The 17972-nt window shown below is 39.4% G+C and overlaps 1 protein-coding gene across 4 annotated transcripts in view; it reads left to right on the forward strand.

The window, feature by feature from the left end:
* The first annotated feature begins 7841 nt into the window (after window positions 1-7841).
* MIGA1 (mitoguardin 1) overlaps window positions 7842-17972 on the forward strand; it is an 89221-nt gene continuing 79090 nt past the window's right edge. The window contains exons 1-2 of one of the 4 annotated variants that reach the window (XM_055340787.1): window positions 7842-7966; window positions 11017-11130. In XM_055340787.1, coding sequence (XP_055196762.1) covers window positions 11032-11130 — 99 coding nt within the window. In that variant the 5' untranslated portion in view covers window positions 7842-7966; window positions 11017-11031. Of the gene's footprint in view, window positions 7967-8161; window positions 8343-11016; window positions 11131-17972 lie in introns of those variants that run through there. The other 3 variants (XM_055340790.1, XM_055340789.1, XM_055340788.1) reach the window with 3 other exon arrangements.

The raw sequence follows: 17972 nt of genomic DNA on the forward strand, positions 1-17972 counted from the left end.
TAGTTTAAAAAAAATAGATTATTGTCTTCACCTTGGTTAAGTGCTACTTAGAAGCATTCAGCCAGGGAGGTTCAGGGTCATGGAAGAACACAGCAGCTCCAATGACAATTATGTGGATGGATGGAATGGAAATTTCCAAGAAAGAAAATAAGGAGCCAGGTCAACCAAATATTATTTAAAAAATTGATATTGGCTTAAAGGCTGATCAAAAAGATTTCTTATAGGCCAGTGTAGGAAGGATTTTTTTAGACAGAGGGAACAAAACAGGCAAAAGGACATCAGCAAGAGATAGTATGCCAGATGTGGGAACCTCCTAGGGGTCAGTATGACTAGAGCAGAGATTGAGGGCAAGGAATCAGGGACAGGCTAGACAGAGAAGGCAGATCATGAGTGATCTTGTCTGCTAAATAAAGTTTTTCCTCTAGATATCCATGAAGAACTTTAAGAAAGGAAGTAACATGATGAGATTTATACATTGATTACTTGGATAGCAGTGAATGGCATAAATGGGGGCTGAATATTGTAGAACACAGAGCAGGGAGTGTAAGGACCTAGCAGTGGAGATGGCCATGAGAGCGACCAAGGAGATAAAAATCAATAGATGTTCAACTGACTCCATGAGGGATGGAACCTAGGAAGATTCCTCTGTGCAGATTCTCTTCATTCTTGCCTAGATTATTTTGATAGTTCTATGTCTTTCTGACTCTAGTCTCTCCTCGAATCTGATGTCATTATTCTGAACACGAGCCTTTCTAAAACATAAATCCAATCATAACTCTTCAATGATACCTTGTCACCCCAGAGGGTTTTTTATTTTTCTCATCAAGGGCCTAACATATAACCAAGGTGCCTAAGGTGCAACACCTAAAGACCTTGCACTTGTCTGAAACAGAGTATCTGTGTACTTTAGCCACTTGGCTTGCCTCATTCTAGTCCCTTCATGGAGTCAGTTTCACCCAGACTTACTCCTTTTATCTCATCTTTTGTTACACCCAACCAAACATGTAGATCTCAAGCTCTTCTAAGGTAGTTTTGTTTTGTTTTGTTTTAAATAGGCTCATGCCCAAGGCAGGGCTTGAATTCAGGACCCTGAGATCAAGACCTGAGCTGAGATCAAGAGTTGGATGCCTAACCAACTGAGCCATCCAGGTACCTCCTCAAGCTTTTCTAATTTACATTTCATTCTTTTGAAGGGGAAAACATTTGCTCATGCCTCTTTTATTTAATCCTGCTTTCCTTAACCCTAACTTTAAACCTAAGTATAGAATCCTATTCTGTCTTTTACTCCTTTCCTTAGAAGTGAACTCTGCGTGGGGTGCCTAGGTGGCTCAGTTGGTTAGGCATCCAACTCTTGATTTCAGCTCACCTCATGATTTTAGTATTATGGAATTGAGCCCCATGTTGCGGGGAGTGTGTGTGTGTGTGTGTGTGTGCTCAGCAGGGAATCTGTTTGGGATTCTCTCTCCCCCTTTCCCTGCCCCTCCCCCGCCAGGATGAATAAATAAATAAATCTTTAAAAAATAATAAAAGGGAACTCCACTCATCCTTCAAGGGTTGTCTCCTAGGAGAAGTCACCTTCAACTTCTTCAGGCTGTTTGGACCCTTCCTTTTATGGAATATTCTTTAGTGATGAGTTTACTACTAATTATAAATCATACATTATAATGTCATTATTTTACATTGCAATGATTTGTTCACTTTTCCATCTCCTGAACCAAACTGTCAGCCCCTTATCCTAGTATATCTGGCATTCAGCACAGTACATTGTACAATGTAGGAAATGGACAAATCAATAAACCTACTATTGAAGATGAGTGACTATGAAAATATGAAAGAAACATAAAATATATTTTCTAACCTGGGGAGATAGTAATTTTCTTACGCTTTTCAAAATGGTCATCGTTTAAATATATAGATAACAGATGCAGCTCTTAATTTTATGAATTTTAAAGATAATATAGGGTTTTCTAGACTTTTAAAATATTACAAGTTTCTAAATGTGCAAAATAGGAACTCTTGTTTCCATGTAGGTTTATTTATTTTTTATTTATTATTTTTTAAAGATTTTATTTATTTATTCATGAGAGACACACACAGAGAGAGAGAGAGAGAGGCAGAGACACAGGCAGAGGGAGAAGCAGGCCCCAAGCAGGGAGCCCAACACCGGGCTCGATCCAGGCCTCCAGAATCACACCCTGGGCCGAAGGCAGCGCTAAATCGCTGAGCAACCTGGGCTGCCCTCCATTTGGGTTTAATTTTAATTTTTCTGTTCTTGGTTTTAAAGTAACTCTGGAATAAACTTATTTACCTAAGCCCTTACTTAGGTGACTCTGTATTTTCTACTATTTTATGGTTTGATGTAAATACCTCCATAGAATACATAATTCTTATTAGAGCAGCATGGCATTTTAACAAATACTAAGGCAGTCCAGGGAAGTCATGCTCTAAATTATTCTCTGACATCAGATCTCTAGCTTTTACCATTTCCATAATCTCTTTAAGCCTCAGTGTTTTTGATCTAAGAAATGACAATAATAATTTTTTGAGGGTAATAGCTTTGTTAAGATGTAATTCACACATTTGAAATAAACAATTCAATGGTTTTTAGTATATTCGAAGATTTGCACAACCAGCACAATCTAAGTTTAGAACATTTCATTGCCATAGGTGCCTGGGTGGCTCAGTTAGTGAAGCACCAGACTCTTGATTTCAGCTCAAGTCATGATCTCAGGGTCATGAGATTGAGCGTCGCATTGGACTCTGTGCTTGGTGTAGAGTCGGCTTGTCCCTCTCTCTCCATCCCCCCTCTTCAAATAGATGATAGATAGATAGATAGATAGATAGATAGATAGATAAAATCTTTAAAAAGTAAAAGTATTTCACTGCCCCAAAAAAGCAGTTCCATATTCTTTAACAGCAACCTTCATTTCCCCACATTTTTCCAGCCCCAAGCAATCACTGATCTACTTCTGGTCTCTAGAGATATGCCTAAACTGGACATTTTGTATAAAGAGAAACACCTAATATGTATATTTTTTATAACAGGCTTTTTGGTATGTTTTTACTTTGTAGCATGTACACCATTGCTTTTTTGTGGTCAAATAATACTCCACCATGTGGACATACTACGTTTTATTTATGCACTCATTAGTTGATGGATATTTGGGTTGTCACTTTGTAGGTACTATGAATAATGTTGCTATGCACATTTATGTAAAGTTTTTATGTAAATGTATCTTCTACTTTCTCTTGTGTATTATCTAGGAATTGAATTTGCTGGGTCACATGGTACCACTGTGTTTAACATTTTGAGGAACTGAATCTGTAGTATTTGGATGTTGAAGGAATGCATGTTCTAAATTAGCATGTAGAGCTATGTCTGAGTTCTGAATGCCTTTGTTGGCTTGGTTCTGACTTGTGCAGGAGTCTGCCAAACACTTCTGGGTGGGTCATGAGAACAAAGATTTAATGGCCAGTATATGCTTTTTGGCATCATATAGATTAAAAAGGAGGGCCTAAATTATTTTAGGGGACTCTGCTAGGTTTTGGCAGTTAATGGAAAAAGTAATTGGATATATGAATTACCTAAAAGAATTAATCTATTTAGGAGATGTAATTGTTTTTAACTAAATTGTTAGAATTTGGTCAGGCTTAATGTTTTCACTTGATAAGTGCTGTTTCCACCAATATTTTAGGAAGTTCATTGGCCATATGTTAATGTGTCAGGTAGAGTGAGCAGTGGTCCTCAATATCCTAAATGAAATGTCAGCTACACACAACCAGTGAATTAAATCTGATTTGGGTGCCTTCTACATGTGGCTCATTCCGAAATGCTGGGCTCTTTTCTTATTATTGTGGGCTCCTCAATGACTGCCCCTCTTGCTGGGGATTTCTCATTGTATCATTTCCTAACATAGTTGGGGGGGGCGGGAATCTGTGGTTAACCATTTGGATATTCCACTGAGTTCCTGGTTCAAAGGGTCGTTCAAGCCTGGCTACCTCCTGTGGCATTCATATGGCCCACAGGATAATGTTTCTTGCAAAATTGCAAGTACAGGCCACTTTCACTACAGCCCTCTTTCTTTGCTCTGCCGTCAGAGGCCTCTTTGGATGGTCTGTTGTCTTTAGATTTTTCAGGCAACATAAATTATAGGGCACAGAAGTCAAATTGTCTTAGTTTCTAAAAGTTCCTTCGCTTAGCTTGAGGTAGGGGTAGGATGGGATATGAACTCTCCTCTCCCCACTCCTCACACACAGCACTCCAGAAAACTGTCTCTTAGGCATTTTCATTTTTTAAACTTCTTTGATCAATTCTACGGCATCATTCCCTGGAGCTTTGTGAGAATCGAGGATTGCTAAAGGGGCTTCACATTAGTTCTAGCATGCCCTGTGTGGTTGGTTTAGCATCCTTTTTAAGAATACTTAGGCCACTTGACATCTATTTTTTTCTTTTTTTAAGGATTTTATTTACTTGAGAGAGAGAGAAAGAAAGAGAGAGCATGAGTTGGGAGTGGGCAGAGGGAGAGGGAGAAGTAGACTCCCCGATGAACAAGGAGCCCAAAGCAGTCCAGATCCCAGGACCCTGAGATCATGACACTTAGCCGACTGAGCCGCTCAGGTGCCCTGGTATCTATTTCTTTTAGCTTTGGTGCTTCTGCCAAAGGACATGGAAAAGTTCCATAGAATATGACCTACATCTCAGAAATTTGTGTCAGAATTGTTCTAAGTTCTTAACCATTTTTTGGTATCTTGGACGCCTTTGACATTCTGGTAGAGCTTAGGGACCCTCTTCTCAAAGAAACATTTCTATGTGCATAAAACAAAATGTATAGGATTACAAAGGAAACCAATTATATGGAAATAAAGTTTTATCCTCAGATCCAATGGAGTTATTTCTCAAGTTAAAAACTTACATAAGAATATTAATGCTTTTCAAGAACTATTACATTTATCTTCCTAACACCCCAAAGAGGAAACGGAGATATAATAAACTTAAGTACTTGACCCAAGACCACACACCTAGTAAGAGGCAGAGAAAGGATTTGAACCTGGACAGTCTAAAACTACAGCATTGTTTTGATACTATGCATATAGGGTCTTCCAAATTCATTGATGGTTGTTTAGCGATTCTCCTCACTTTGGGCGAGGGACAGACCTCTAGAATTAACCAAACCCCATTTTTCTCCTGGGCCAAGATAACATAAGATATTATATCCAGGGATGTCTGGCTGGCTCAGCCAGTAGTATGCAACTCTTGATCTCTTGGTTATGAGTTCGAGCCCAACGCTGGTTGAGTATAGAAATTATAAAAAAAAAAAAATCCTAAAAAAAAAAAAAAGACATCATATCCAAATGTGAGACTGTGCCTCCCTGATGCTGCATCCATGTGGAATACCCTGTCCTATGTTTAAGTCACTATTTGTTTGGTTTTCTTTTGCTTGTAACTAACAGCATCCTAATTGATACACCTACTAATGACTAAGATTGTGTGTTAACCTTAAAAATAAAACACTCAATTATTTTACCAGCAAAAATGGGTTTACTTGGGAATAACAGAGAATCGCAATTTGGGACAAGCAAGGTATGGTAAAACCATAGGCAAGTCTAACAAACACAGGAGAAGAACCTTATTTTACGGAGAAGGAGAAAGATGGGAGGGGTTGTTTTGAACAAAATTCCCTTGGAGAAAAGCAAGGGTTTGGGATGATGATGGTTTCTCACTGGCTGAGTTGCAGGAGTAGTTGATTTCTTGTAGGAGATGAAATGTATAGCTTTCCTATTGGAGCCTGTGACTGACGATTCCTTCCCTAATTGACATTGAGTGGTACAGCTTTCCCTTCCAGCCCCTCCTTACATCATCCTGAGTCCATTTAGTGAGGTTTCCCTTCATTAATTTTAGCAATTATGTACTCTGCCAACCCAGGAGAAGGGAGGCTTGGAGCAAGTTACATTGATTTAGAAAAGTAACAAAAATATTTCATTCCTTGTTCCCTTGCTAAAGAGTAAAATCCATAATGAGTATGTACTAGTATAATGTTTATTGTGAAATTAAAAGAGATAATGTTCTCAGTAAAGTTGCTTTAAGTGGTAGTTATTAATACCGCTCTTCCCATTATGCTGAATGTTCAGAAATTGTGGGAAGTAGGGAGGAGGCAGCGGAAAGGAGATTGGAAGAATAAACAAAAGGCAGCCTTACAAATTCCAGGTTCTTCAAATGTCAATGGCACCATTTACTTTATAAGTGCAAAACATTTTCACATGGAACTATGTGCACTTTCAGTCACTATTCACCTACCAAAGTCATACATCAGTATGGTCATTCTCCTTATTTCCCATTTGACTATATGGGAATTTTTATTTTTTTATTTTTTTTCAAATTTTTTTGATTTTTTATTTATTTATGATAGTCACAGAGAGGCAGAGACACAGGCAGAGGGAGAAGCAGGCTCCATGCACCGGGAGCCCGATGTGGGATTCGATCCTGGGTCTCCAGGATCGCGCCCTGGGCCAAAGGCAGGCGCCAAACCGCTGCGCCACCCAGGGATCCCTATATGGGAATTTTTAAAACAAGGGGCACCTGGGTGGCTCGGTCAGTTAAGCGTCTGCCTTGGGGTCAGGTCGTGCGTGATCCTGGGGTCCTGAGATCCACCCCAGGCATAGAGCTCCCTGCTCAGTAGGGGGCTGCTTCTCCCTCTCCCTCTGCCTGTCCCCTACTTATGTTCTCTCTCACTCCTTCACTCTCTCTCTCCAAAACATAAATAAAATCTAAAAAAAAAAAAAAAAAAGGAATTTTGGAAACGAACAGAAATGATTATTCATTCCTGCTCCTTAGGTGGGAATAGTAACAACTACTGTCATGTTTAAGCTATCCTTACAAAATTATTTTGACACTTCACCACAAATGTGCTCAGCAATTGGAAGTTAAAAATGTGCAGTGTTGATGGAATGTTTTGCCCTGAGACTGCACATGGAAACAGCATCTTTTTGTGTGTGCAGTGGTTCTCCACATCCCCCCTCCCGGCCCATGTGTTTACTGTGTGTTAGGACCTAAGAACAGTGTATACTGTGCCTAACGACTCAGGGATGGCCTCATTTACATATTCTAATTCAGTGGGAAATGTGGAGAAAAACTAAACAGAAATTTAAATCAATAACCTCCAACAGGGCAGTCCGGGTGGCTCAGCGGTTTAGCGTCGCCTTCAGCCCAGGGCGTGACCCTGGAGACCTGGGATCAAGTCCCACGTCAGGCTCCCTGCAAGAAGACTGCTTCTCCCTCTGCCTGTGTCCCTGCCCCTCTCTCTCAATCTCTCTCTCTCTCTAGGTATATATATATCTCATGAATAAATAAATAAAATCTTAAAAAAAAAACCCAACCTCAATACAGGGTTAGAATACCTCTTAACATGCATTCGCTCAAGTGCTGCGGATCTATAGTAGAAGTTCTCAACCTGAGCTCCGTGGGTTGGCTTGGGGCGTCTGAACCTGTATGCACTGTATGCATTTTTTCCTTTAAAACGATATATGAAAATAAAATAAAATAAAATAAAAAGCAATGTATGAACAACAACAAAAAAAATAAAACAATGTATGAGTGTGTCTAGGTGCATTTTTCTGGGGGTAAGATCTCCTAGTTTTCACTAGATTCAACGAATGGTCCCAGAGCCCCTAAAAAAGGCTACTTAATGCGATTGCCAGTTGGCAGCACCGTAAAACCGCAGTTGTCCCCAAGCCGTCCTTAGCTGCAGCAGGCGAGGCGGAAATCTTCTGCCCTCAACAAAAATGGCGGGAGCGGCTTCCCACGTAGCCCCTCACGCAGAAAGGCTAGAAGGCCCCCGCCACCTTCTCTCCAGCTTCCCACCCCTGACCCCGGAAGGACTCCGCTCCCGCGGCCAGGCGGCGGCTCAGCGCGGGGCTGCGGCGGGGAAGCGGGCGTGGGTCAGCCACACCTGGCCGGGGGCAGCCGCAGGTAGGAGGGGGCGGGCCGGGGCCGCGCAGCGTCCGGCTGGGCTCCGGACTGCCCCGAGCCGGGCGGGGGCCGGGCCGGGCGGGGCGGGCGAGGGGAGCGGCGCGGGGCCTGGGCGGCGGCGGGGCCGCGGTGCGAGCGGGGCGTGCACGGGGCTTGACCCGGGGGCGCGGGGGGCGGGGGGGCCTCCTCGGCAGGTGCTCTCGGTGGAGACCGCCCCGGCGGACTGCGGCCTCCGGCCCCGGGACCCTCTAACCCGCGTCGCTCCTCGTCTGCATCCCCGAGGGAGGACTCCCGGAGACCGAGCTCTGCACAGACCTGCGTCGTTGCTGTTTTAGCAGCATTGCCCACGAAGCGTTTTTGCTGTGTTTTTCTCACAGTTACGTTGCATGGGTTTAGGTTTCACGTCATTTTTTTTTTTTTTTGGGTGTGTGTGTGTGTAGTTCAGACTTTCCTGCTTAAATTCTAAAGTCCGAGGTGTAGAGTAGAATTTTAGGGGGTTTAGGAAACTATTTATCACACATTTCTTCTTCTTCTTCTTCTTCTTCTTCTTCTTTTTTTTTTTTTAGCTCTGCAGTGGTTAGCTGGAGAGGAGCGAATAATATTACATAATATAGTATTTTGGGTGATGTTTTAGACGCACTCTACAAAGTTGAATAAGAATTAAACCGCCTTAGTGTGCATTTTATTTTATTTATTTTAGTGTGCATTTTAATTAATGCTTATGAAAACAACTGACACGCTTGTTTTTTATTTATTTTTTTATTTTTAACCTTATTCAATTATTAAGTTTGGAATCATTCCCTCAGTGATTTTAAGTTAAATGGAATGAGGTAAATGAGAATGCAAAAAAAAAAAAAAATTGTCAGAACTCTTAAGGAAGCCGCGGCAGCTTAGATTGAAATGTTTCTTTCTCCTCTGCTTAAAAAATTGGAACCCTCTATGATGGAGAAAGTCCCTTTAGATGAATTATTCAGTTTTTTTTTTTTAAACTGTAGCACAGATAGCTTAATGATCCAGAATCTTCAGTTACTAAAAATGTTCCTCAAGAAGTCGTGGATTTTGGGAGGCGGAGGGGATAAGTGTGCTTTCTTCTTCTTCTTTTTTTTTTAATTTATGATAGTCAGAGAGAGAGAGAGAGAGAGAGAGGCTGAGACACAGGCAGAGGGAGAAGCAGGCTCCATGCACCGGCAGCCCGACGTGGGATTCGATCCCGGGTCTCCAGGATCGAGCCCTGGGCCAAAGGCAGGCGCTAAACCGCTGCGCCACCCAGGGATCCTTGCTTTCTTTTTTTTAAGATTTTTCTTTTTAGCATAATACAGGTGCTTAAAAAATCAAATATTCGAGAAGACTTATAATGAAAAGTAATGATTCCTTGCCCAACCTTTCTTACATGCCAGCCTTGTTCTCCAGTGGACCATTTTTCTCTTGTTTCTTTCTTCATGGATTGCTTTGTATTTCTCAGTTAAATGTTTATATCATAGTTTTTTTGGTTGGAATAAATGTACTTCCATTAGAATTACACTGAGCCTGAACATTGTAATCAGAATACGTTTGAGGGGAGATTAAGTGTGTACCCTGTGAGTGTCACTAGTAGGGAGTAAGGTTAGCATCAGTAGCAGTAACCCACCTTAAGAAGTATTAACTGTGTTTGATTTGAAAGGAAACTACTACTTAATCAGTGGACTTGATACTTGTCTGAAGAAAGGATATTAACCGAAATGGATAGTCTACTAGAGTTTACAAAAAGAGGAGAAATATATGCAGAAATAAAGGCCTTTTTTTTTTTTTAAGATTTTATTTATTTATTCATGAGAGACACAGAGAGAGAGAGAGAGGCAGAAGGAGAAGCAGGCTTCATGCTGGGAGCCCGACGTGGGACTCGATCCAGGGTCTCCAGGGTCACGCCCTGGGCTGAAGGCGGCGCTAAACCACTGAGCCACCCAGGCTGCCCAGAAATAAAGGACTTAAAGTATAGCCAGCCAATAAGCTTTTATAGCGAGATTGCTAACGATTTTTATTTTCTCTTTAGTTATGTTCCTGTGGCCCTATTGGAGGAAAAGAAATGTTAAATTTGGTAGACATAAAGATTCTGGTTACTGGAGAAGCCTACTCTCTTGTGTACCAGAGACCGGTTCAGGCTTTTAATTGGCCTAGATAAAATATTCTTTAGGACCCATTCATTTTGTGCTCACCAGGGAGCCTTTATAACTTTTTTTTTTTTTTAAATTTAGCTCCTTACCGTTTTCTATTTCAGAGAGGGTATGTTTTGATGACATATGTAGGTATTCTTTTAGTAGATAGCATATTTACTATAAATAAGTAAATTTGTAAGCTAATTTATACGTCAGTATTATGTGACTTTGTTTAGTATGCGTCCAGCTAGGTACACAGGTAAAATGGAGTTTCTGTCCTTCAAAAGCATAGACCCAGGGCCAGAACCATCGTGTTTCTGTGATGGTTCTGCTATCTTTAAGGGCCCTTCTGAGAGATAGCTGCCTTCTCTGTAGACATCTGACTTCTCTTTTTCTGGTTTCAATAGAAATAGGCATTAAAAAATACTAAAATTTTATAGCATGTATGTGGCCTTTCTTTGAAGATCTTTAAAATGGGCTAGTTGGAAAATAAGTGCCTGAGTTCTGAAGTTCAGTGAACTGAGCTTACTTTCTGGCCCCAGGAGTCCTGGTTCCAATCAGATTCCCTTCAGCACCTGTCTCTCCTATTACTTGTAGGAAATAGGTGGGAAGGAATTGATTTTACATTACCATTTAAAAGCTGACATGTTTAACCAGAAAAGAGAGAATCTAGAACTTGCAATTTTCTAAGGGAAATATGCTATCTGAACTCATAGTTCAAATCTAACTCATTTTCTTTTTGGGTGCTTTGGTGATTAATAAATAAACCTGTAGTTCAGATAAATTTAGCTCATAATTTTCTTCAGGGAAGAATATCATGAATAATTAACTGCAAAAAGAAAAAACTGATAGAGATAAATTTTGAATTTGTATCTTTCATTTGGTGGCTCATATATTTTTATGTTTCATTTAATGAAGATCAGAAGAGGAGTCATGTCAGAAGAAACAGTAAAGGAATCACAGTTTTCCTTGAAGACAGCAGTACTAAGAGTGTTTGATCTTCCTGTGTCTTGGTACTATTCTCTCTCCCAGGTAAAAAAGCAAAAACAAATGTGAAATTAATAAGTTTATTGTTCTGACCATAGTATTTTGTTTACAGTATTTAAATTTCAGTTGATGTTTTATTTTTTTATTTTTATTTTTAAAATATTTTATTTATTCATGAGAGATACACAGAGAGAGAGAGGCAGAGACAAGGCAGAGGGAGAAGCAGGCATGACGTGGGACTTGATCCCAGGACTCCAGGATCACGCCCTGGGCTGAAGGCAGGCGCTAAACCGCTGAGCCGCCCAGGGATCCCCTCAATTGAGGGTTTACATGGCTCAGTCAAAATGTTTATTAAGGTAGTTTAATACTTGGTTTTTATTTCATGTTTTTTTTTTTGTTATTCATAACTTTTTAAAGGAGATCATATTACTTTAAAAAATAGACCTGTGGTGCCTGGCTGGCTAAGTTCAAAGAGCAAGTGACTCGTCATCTTAGGGTCATGAGTTTAAGCCCCATGTTGGGTGTAGAGATTACTTAAATAAATTAATTTAGAAAAAATAGTCCTACTTTAAAAAAAAAAAAGATTTATTCACTTGAGAGAGAGAGAGAGAGAGCATGAGAGCACAAGCAGAGGGAGAAACAGACTTCCTGCTGAGCAGGGAGTCTCATACCTCATAAATGGAATCATATAATTGTCTTTTGGGGGACTGACTTATTTTACTTAGCATGTCCTCAAGGTTCATCCATTTTGTAGCATGTCAGAATTTCCTTCTTTTTCCAGGTTGAATAACATTTGATTTTATGTATTCCCTGCATTTTGCTTATCCATTCATCCATTGCTGTTCATTTAGGTTACTTCCGTCTTTTGGCTCTTGTGGATAATGGTACTATAAAACATGACTGTATGAATATCTGTTCAAGTCCCTGCTTTCACTTCTTACAGATATCTACCAAGAAGTGAAATTGTTGGGTCATATGAGGATTCTGTGTTTAATTTGTTGAGAAACTGGCAAGTTGTTTTCCATAGTGGCTCCACCACTTTTCATTTCTGTCAGCAGTGGTCAAAGGTTCCGGTTTCTCAACATTCTCACCCAAACCTGTTATTTTATGGCTTTTTGATAGTAGCCACCCTGATGGGTATGAGTTGGTATCTCATTGTGGTTTTGATTTGCATTTCCCTAGTGACTAGTGATGTTGAGCATCTCTTCATGCACTTATTATCCACTTGTATATCTTCCATGCGAATGGTCCCTTGATTTTTAACAAGTGCTTCTAATGGAATTTGTACTTCATTGTACTAAAGGGAAAGGTACTTATGGTAGGTAGCATTTATCACTAAAGTTACATCCAATTTCATCATATCCAAGATGATCATTTTTGACATTTCAACATTTGTAAAACTTGCTTACAATTAAAATGAATAGTATCTCAGATGGGTAAAATACAGTGTAACTATATGTACATAGGAAACGATGTTGCACAGATAAGATGTATACAAATAGTAATTACTACCTAGTGTTCACTACATTTAAGACATGTATGTCCTTTATACATAAAATGTGTCTAATCTACAAAGTAACCTTGGAATTTGGAAATCATCTCCATTTGACAGATCTGGAAGCTTCAAGAGCTTCAGTAACTTGTCTAAAAGTGCAAATAATAGAGATGCCTCGGTGGCTCAGTTGGTTAAGGAGCCTACTCTTATTTTTTTCTTAATTTATTTGAGAGGGAGAGTATGCAAGTAGGGGGAGGGAGACAGATAAGCAGATTCTACACTGAGCACAGAGCCCCACGTGGGGCTTGATCTCAGAACCTCAGAACCCTGAGATCATGACCTAAGCTGAAATCAAGAGTCAGTCACTTAACCAGCTGAACCACCCAGGTGCCCCAAGCATCTGACGCTTGATCAGACAGACCTTGATCTTAGGGTTGTGAGTTCAAGCTGGGCATGGAGCCTACTTTAAAAGTGCAAATAATATGGGCACCTGGGTGGCTCAGTTGGTTAAGTGTCTGCCTTCAGCTCAGGTCATGTTCCCAGGGTTCTGGGGTAGAGCCCCACATTGGGCCCTCTGCTCAGAGAGGAGCCTACTTCTCCCTCTCTGCCCTCCCTTGTGCTCTGTGTCACTATCTCTGTCTCTCTCTCTCTCAGATAAATAAATAAAATCTTAAAAAAAAAAGTGCAAATAATAAGATTTTAGCTTGTAGCGCCTTGATCCCCAGATCCATTTTCTCTCATTTCCTTTCTTTCCTTTTTCAGGACTACATGCTTAAAAGAAAATTTGACAAATACGGAAAGAGAAAATAAAAATAATCAACAGTTCCTCTATAAAAGCTTATTTGCTATACTTTCTCTAGATCTTTTATTTTTGTATATGTCTCTCTGCCCTCCACTCCCCTCTCCCAGTCCCCACTACCTTATTCCCCCCATTTGAGATTATAAAGTTCTGTATTTTAAACATTTTCTATCATTAAAAATGCCTTATGACTATAGATGTACTATAGTTTATTGAATATTTTTTCTGGTTTTGTGTTTCTGGTTTGTTTCAACAGTTTATTATTTATTTATATCTTTGTCCAATTTTTAGATTTTTATAAAGGTAGATTCCTAGAGGTGAAAATATTAAGTCTAAATGTTTGGTATTCTTTTATTTGTATATGTTATACCATTTGGATGACATTTCAAAGACTAGCAGAAGGACGTGTGTAAAGCATTGTGCTACACATTTTGTTAGGTACGTTTCCAAGTTCATTTAGCCCTTACAATGATCTTTTTAAAAATGTATTATTTGAATAGGTAATACGGTTCACAGATCAAAACCACACACATATATACAGATACATACATGAAGATGTTTTGCTATCTCAATCTCCATCCATTCCCTATGGGTAACCATTTGGATTCCTTGAATATCAGGGTTTCCTTAATCAGATATCAGCAAAAGCAATTATATACTCTTTATTTTCTTGTCTTTCTTATAAAAGGGAGCATACTACCTATGTTCTTGTTTTTTCACTTAGATTATTTCCTGGAGATCTTTCTGTATTAATATGTATGGATATTTTTCTTTTTTTTATTCCTACTGCCACATAATATTTCTATACATGAACATTTGTGTTATTTCTGATCTAGTGCTGTTACAAACAATGCTATAATGAGTAAGTTTGATATATCTCAATGCATACAGGTGTAGGCATGGGATACAGGTATAGGCACAGGATAAATATTTAGACTTTGGATTTCCAGGCCAAAGAATAAATGTATTTGAATTTGGTAGGTACTGTTAAGTTGCCTTCTGTAGGAACAGTATTATTTTGTACTCCCCAAATTTGTTTTTTTTTTGCCAGTCTGATAGGTGAGAATGGTATTTTTTTTTTAAAGATTTTATTCATTTATTCATGAGAGACACAGAGAGAGAGGGAGAGACATAGGCAGAGGGAGAAGCAGGCTACCTTTCAGGAGTCTGATGTGGGACTTGATCCCAGGACCCCAGGATCACAACCTGAAAAAGGCATGCTCAATCACTGAGCCACCCAGGTGCCCCCAAGAATGGTATTTCATCATGATTTTAATTTTACATCTCTTTTATATGTTGAGAGTCTTTTCATAGATTTAAGAGGAATTTGTATTAAGTATGAACATTTTAAAGGCTTTTGTTTGTCATTCTAAAGTTGCTTTTCAGATTGGGTATACCGCCAAAAAAGATTGAGTATACCAACACAGTGTCTTTTTTTTTTTTTAAATCTTACCCATTTATTCATGAGAGACACACAGAGAGAGAGAGAGAGGCAGAGACACAGGCAGAGGGAGAAGCAGGCTCCATGCAGGGAGCCCTACGCGGGACCCTATCCTAGGTCCCCAGGTTCACACCCCAGGCCGAAGGTGGTGCTAAACCCCTGGGCCACCAGGGCTGCCCCCAATGAAGTGTCTTAATCATAATCATTGGATAATGTCTTTTTTCACAGCCTAAAAATCAGAGTATTAACTTTTTAAAAATGTTCATTGGCATTTTGTATTTCTTCTTTAGGAATTACTTTTGTACCTTTTGCATATATGATTTTATTATACCACCTATTTTTCGATGCTAAGAATAATTCTCTGAGGCCAGGTGTATTACCTAACTTGTTCCATGAGATATTTTTAAAAATAATAAAGGGGCACCTGGGTGGCTCAGTTAAGCATCTGCCTTTGGCTCAGAACATGATCCCAAGGTTCTGGGATCAAGCCCTATATCGGGTTCCCTGCTCAATGAGGACCCTGCTTCTTTTTTTTTTTTTTAATTTTTTTTATTTATTTATGAGAGAGAGAGAGAGAGAGAGGCAGAGACACAGGCAGAGGGAGAAGCAGGCTCCATGCACCGGGAGCCCGACGTGGGATTCGATCCCGGGTCTCCAGGATCGCGCCCTGGGCCAAAGGCAGGCGCTAAACCGCTGCGCCACCCAGGGATCCCGAGGACCCTGCTTCTTGAGGGAGAAGCACAAACTCCTGCTTGTGTTCTCTCCCTGTTTCTCTCTCTCAAATAAATAAAATCTTTAAAATATAGAGTCATTGCAGGTAAACTTAAAGATAAGTTCTCTATTCTCAGCCGTGATACTTAGTATTCAAAACTCATCCCATGCAAAAACAAAAACAAAAACAAAAAACCAAACCAAAAAAAAAAAAAAAAAAAAAAAACCTCATCCCCTGCTATCAATGCGCTATGATAGGTCAGCAAACTACAGCCTCTGAGCGAAATCAAGACTACTACTTGTTTTTGCAAGTAAAGTCTTATTGGGACATAGCCATATTCATTTGTTAATGCATTATCTGTGACTGCTTTTGCAGGACATCAACAGAGTTAAGTGGTTGCAGTAGAGATCGTATGTTCCACAAGCCTAAAATATTGACTACTCGGCCTATACTGAAAGTTTGTTGATTCCTGTACTAAGAGAGCAGGTTGTAGTTTGAATAGCACAAAGGACCAAGAAAGGACCAAGGAAAAGGGCAGAGTTCTTGTTCTGTAACTTTAGAATTGGATTGATTTTTTTTAAATGAAAAAAAAAAAAAACATGAAAGACTTTTTTGTTCATTAGTTTAGCCTCTAAAAATTAAGAAGCCATGTTGTATGCAATTTAGTTATATAATTGCATAATTGAGATATGTCATCAGTGTGACTGAGGTAATTTTAATACATGATGCAAGACGTGCATAGATTTAAATACCTTCTCTGATGCATCTTTTTTTTTTAAGATTTTTTATTTATTTATTCATAGAAATGCAGAGAGAGAGAGAGAGAGAGAGGAAGAGACACAGGCAGAGGGAGGAGCAGGCTCCACGCAGAGAGCCTGACATGGGACTCGATCCAGGGTCTCCAGGATCACGCCCTGGGCTGCAGGCCGCGCCAAACCGCTGCGCCACCGGGGCTGCCCTTCTCTGATGCATCTTGATTCATATTTCACCACAGAAATTGTATGATCTTTAACCTCTCTGAAGGCAATTTATCATGTTTGACACAATAAAGATGAGCAAGCCCTCTAATAAATGCTATGTTTACATATATTTATATATATTTCCCTGTGTCGTTTATTTAAGGAATAATACATTTTCCAAGTATTTGTTCTTTATTTAGTGACTACATACTCTAAACAAAATACTTGTCTCTTTATTGTTTTAAAGATTTTATTTATTCATGAGAGACAGAGGCAGAGAGATAGGTAGAGGGAGATGTGGAACTCGATCCCAGGACCCCGGGATCATGACCTGAGCCAAAGGCAGATGCTCAACCACTGAGCCACCCAGGTGCCCCGAGTCTTTTTTTCTTGTATGGTTTTCTTAAGGATTACTTTGATATATTACTGTTTATCATGTTAATACAAGCAGATTCTGTTTTTCAGCTGGCAACTACAACATGAAGAGGTAAGTAGTTCAGTTGATTCTCCAAATTCAGTGTTAAGTGACAAAGACAAGGAATTAACTGAGTGCTTAAAAATAAAAATTTGTCTAAATGCAGTGTGGCATCCTGGTCCTGGAATAGAAAAAGAACATCAGTGAAAAAACTGGTAAAATCAGAATGAAGTCTATAGTTTAGTTAATAATATTGTACTAATGTTAATTTTTTAGTTTTTTTTTAATATGAAGTTTTTAGTTTTACAAGAGTTTATATAAATGTTAATATCATGAAGATCCTAAGTGATGGGTATAGTAGGACTCTACTATCTTTGCAGGTTTTCTGTAAATCTAAAATTATTTCAGGATGCCTGAGTGGTTCAGTCAGTTAAGTGTCTGGCTTTGGCTCAGGTCATGATCTTAAGTTCCTGGTATTGAACTCCGAGTCAGGCTACCTGCTCACCGAGAAGTCTGCTTCTCCTTCTGCCCCTCTCCCTGCTTGTGCACTCTCTCAAATAAATAAATAAACTCTTAAAGAAATAAAATTATTTCAAACTTAAAATTTTTTAAAATTAAGTCAACATTAAATAATAGCTCACAATTTTTGAATGCCTGCTATGTGTCAGATACTACTTTATGTATATTATCTATTCACAGCAACTCTGTGAGGAAGAGATGTTATTCCTATTTAGAGTTTACAGTTTGTCTGTAGTGTGTTCTAGTTATCAGATTCATTCAAAGTATATCTATTAAGCCCCTCCTGTGTTTCCATCAAGATATAAAGTGATGAGCAAGATCTAGACCGTGGTTCCAGCCTTTACTGAGCTTAGAACCTCAATTTTGTAGAAACCACCCCTTCTCCCCCATATAAAGGTGTTATAAGTACTGTGTTTGAGGAATAGATCAACTGAATTCTTCAACTGAATTCTTTATGCTGAGTAAAAGGAAATAAATAAGGTTATTGGAGTAGGAGACTTGTGTGTGACTATTCTCTGTCTCCAGAGAACATTAGATAGCAGGGGAA

This window comes from Nyctereutes procyonoides, unplaced genomic scaffold (assembly GCF_905146905.1).
Source record: "Nyctereutes procyonoides isolate TBG_1078 unplaced genomic scaffold, NYPRO_anot_genome, whole genome shotgun sequence".
Taxonomy (NCBI): Eukaryota; Metazoa; Chordata; class Mammalia; order Carnivora; family Canidae; genus Nyctereutes; species Nyctereutes procyonoides.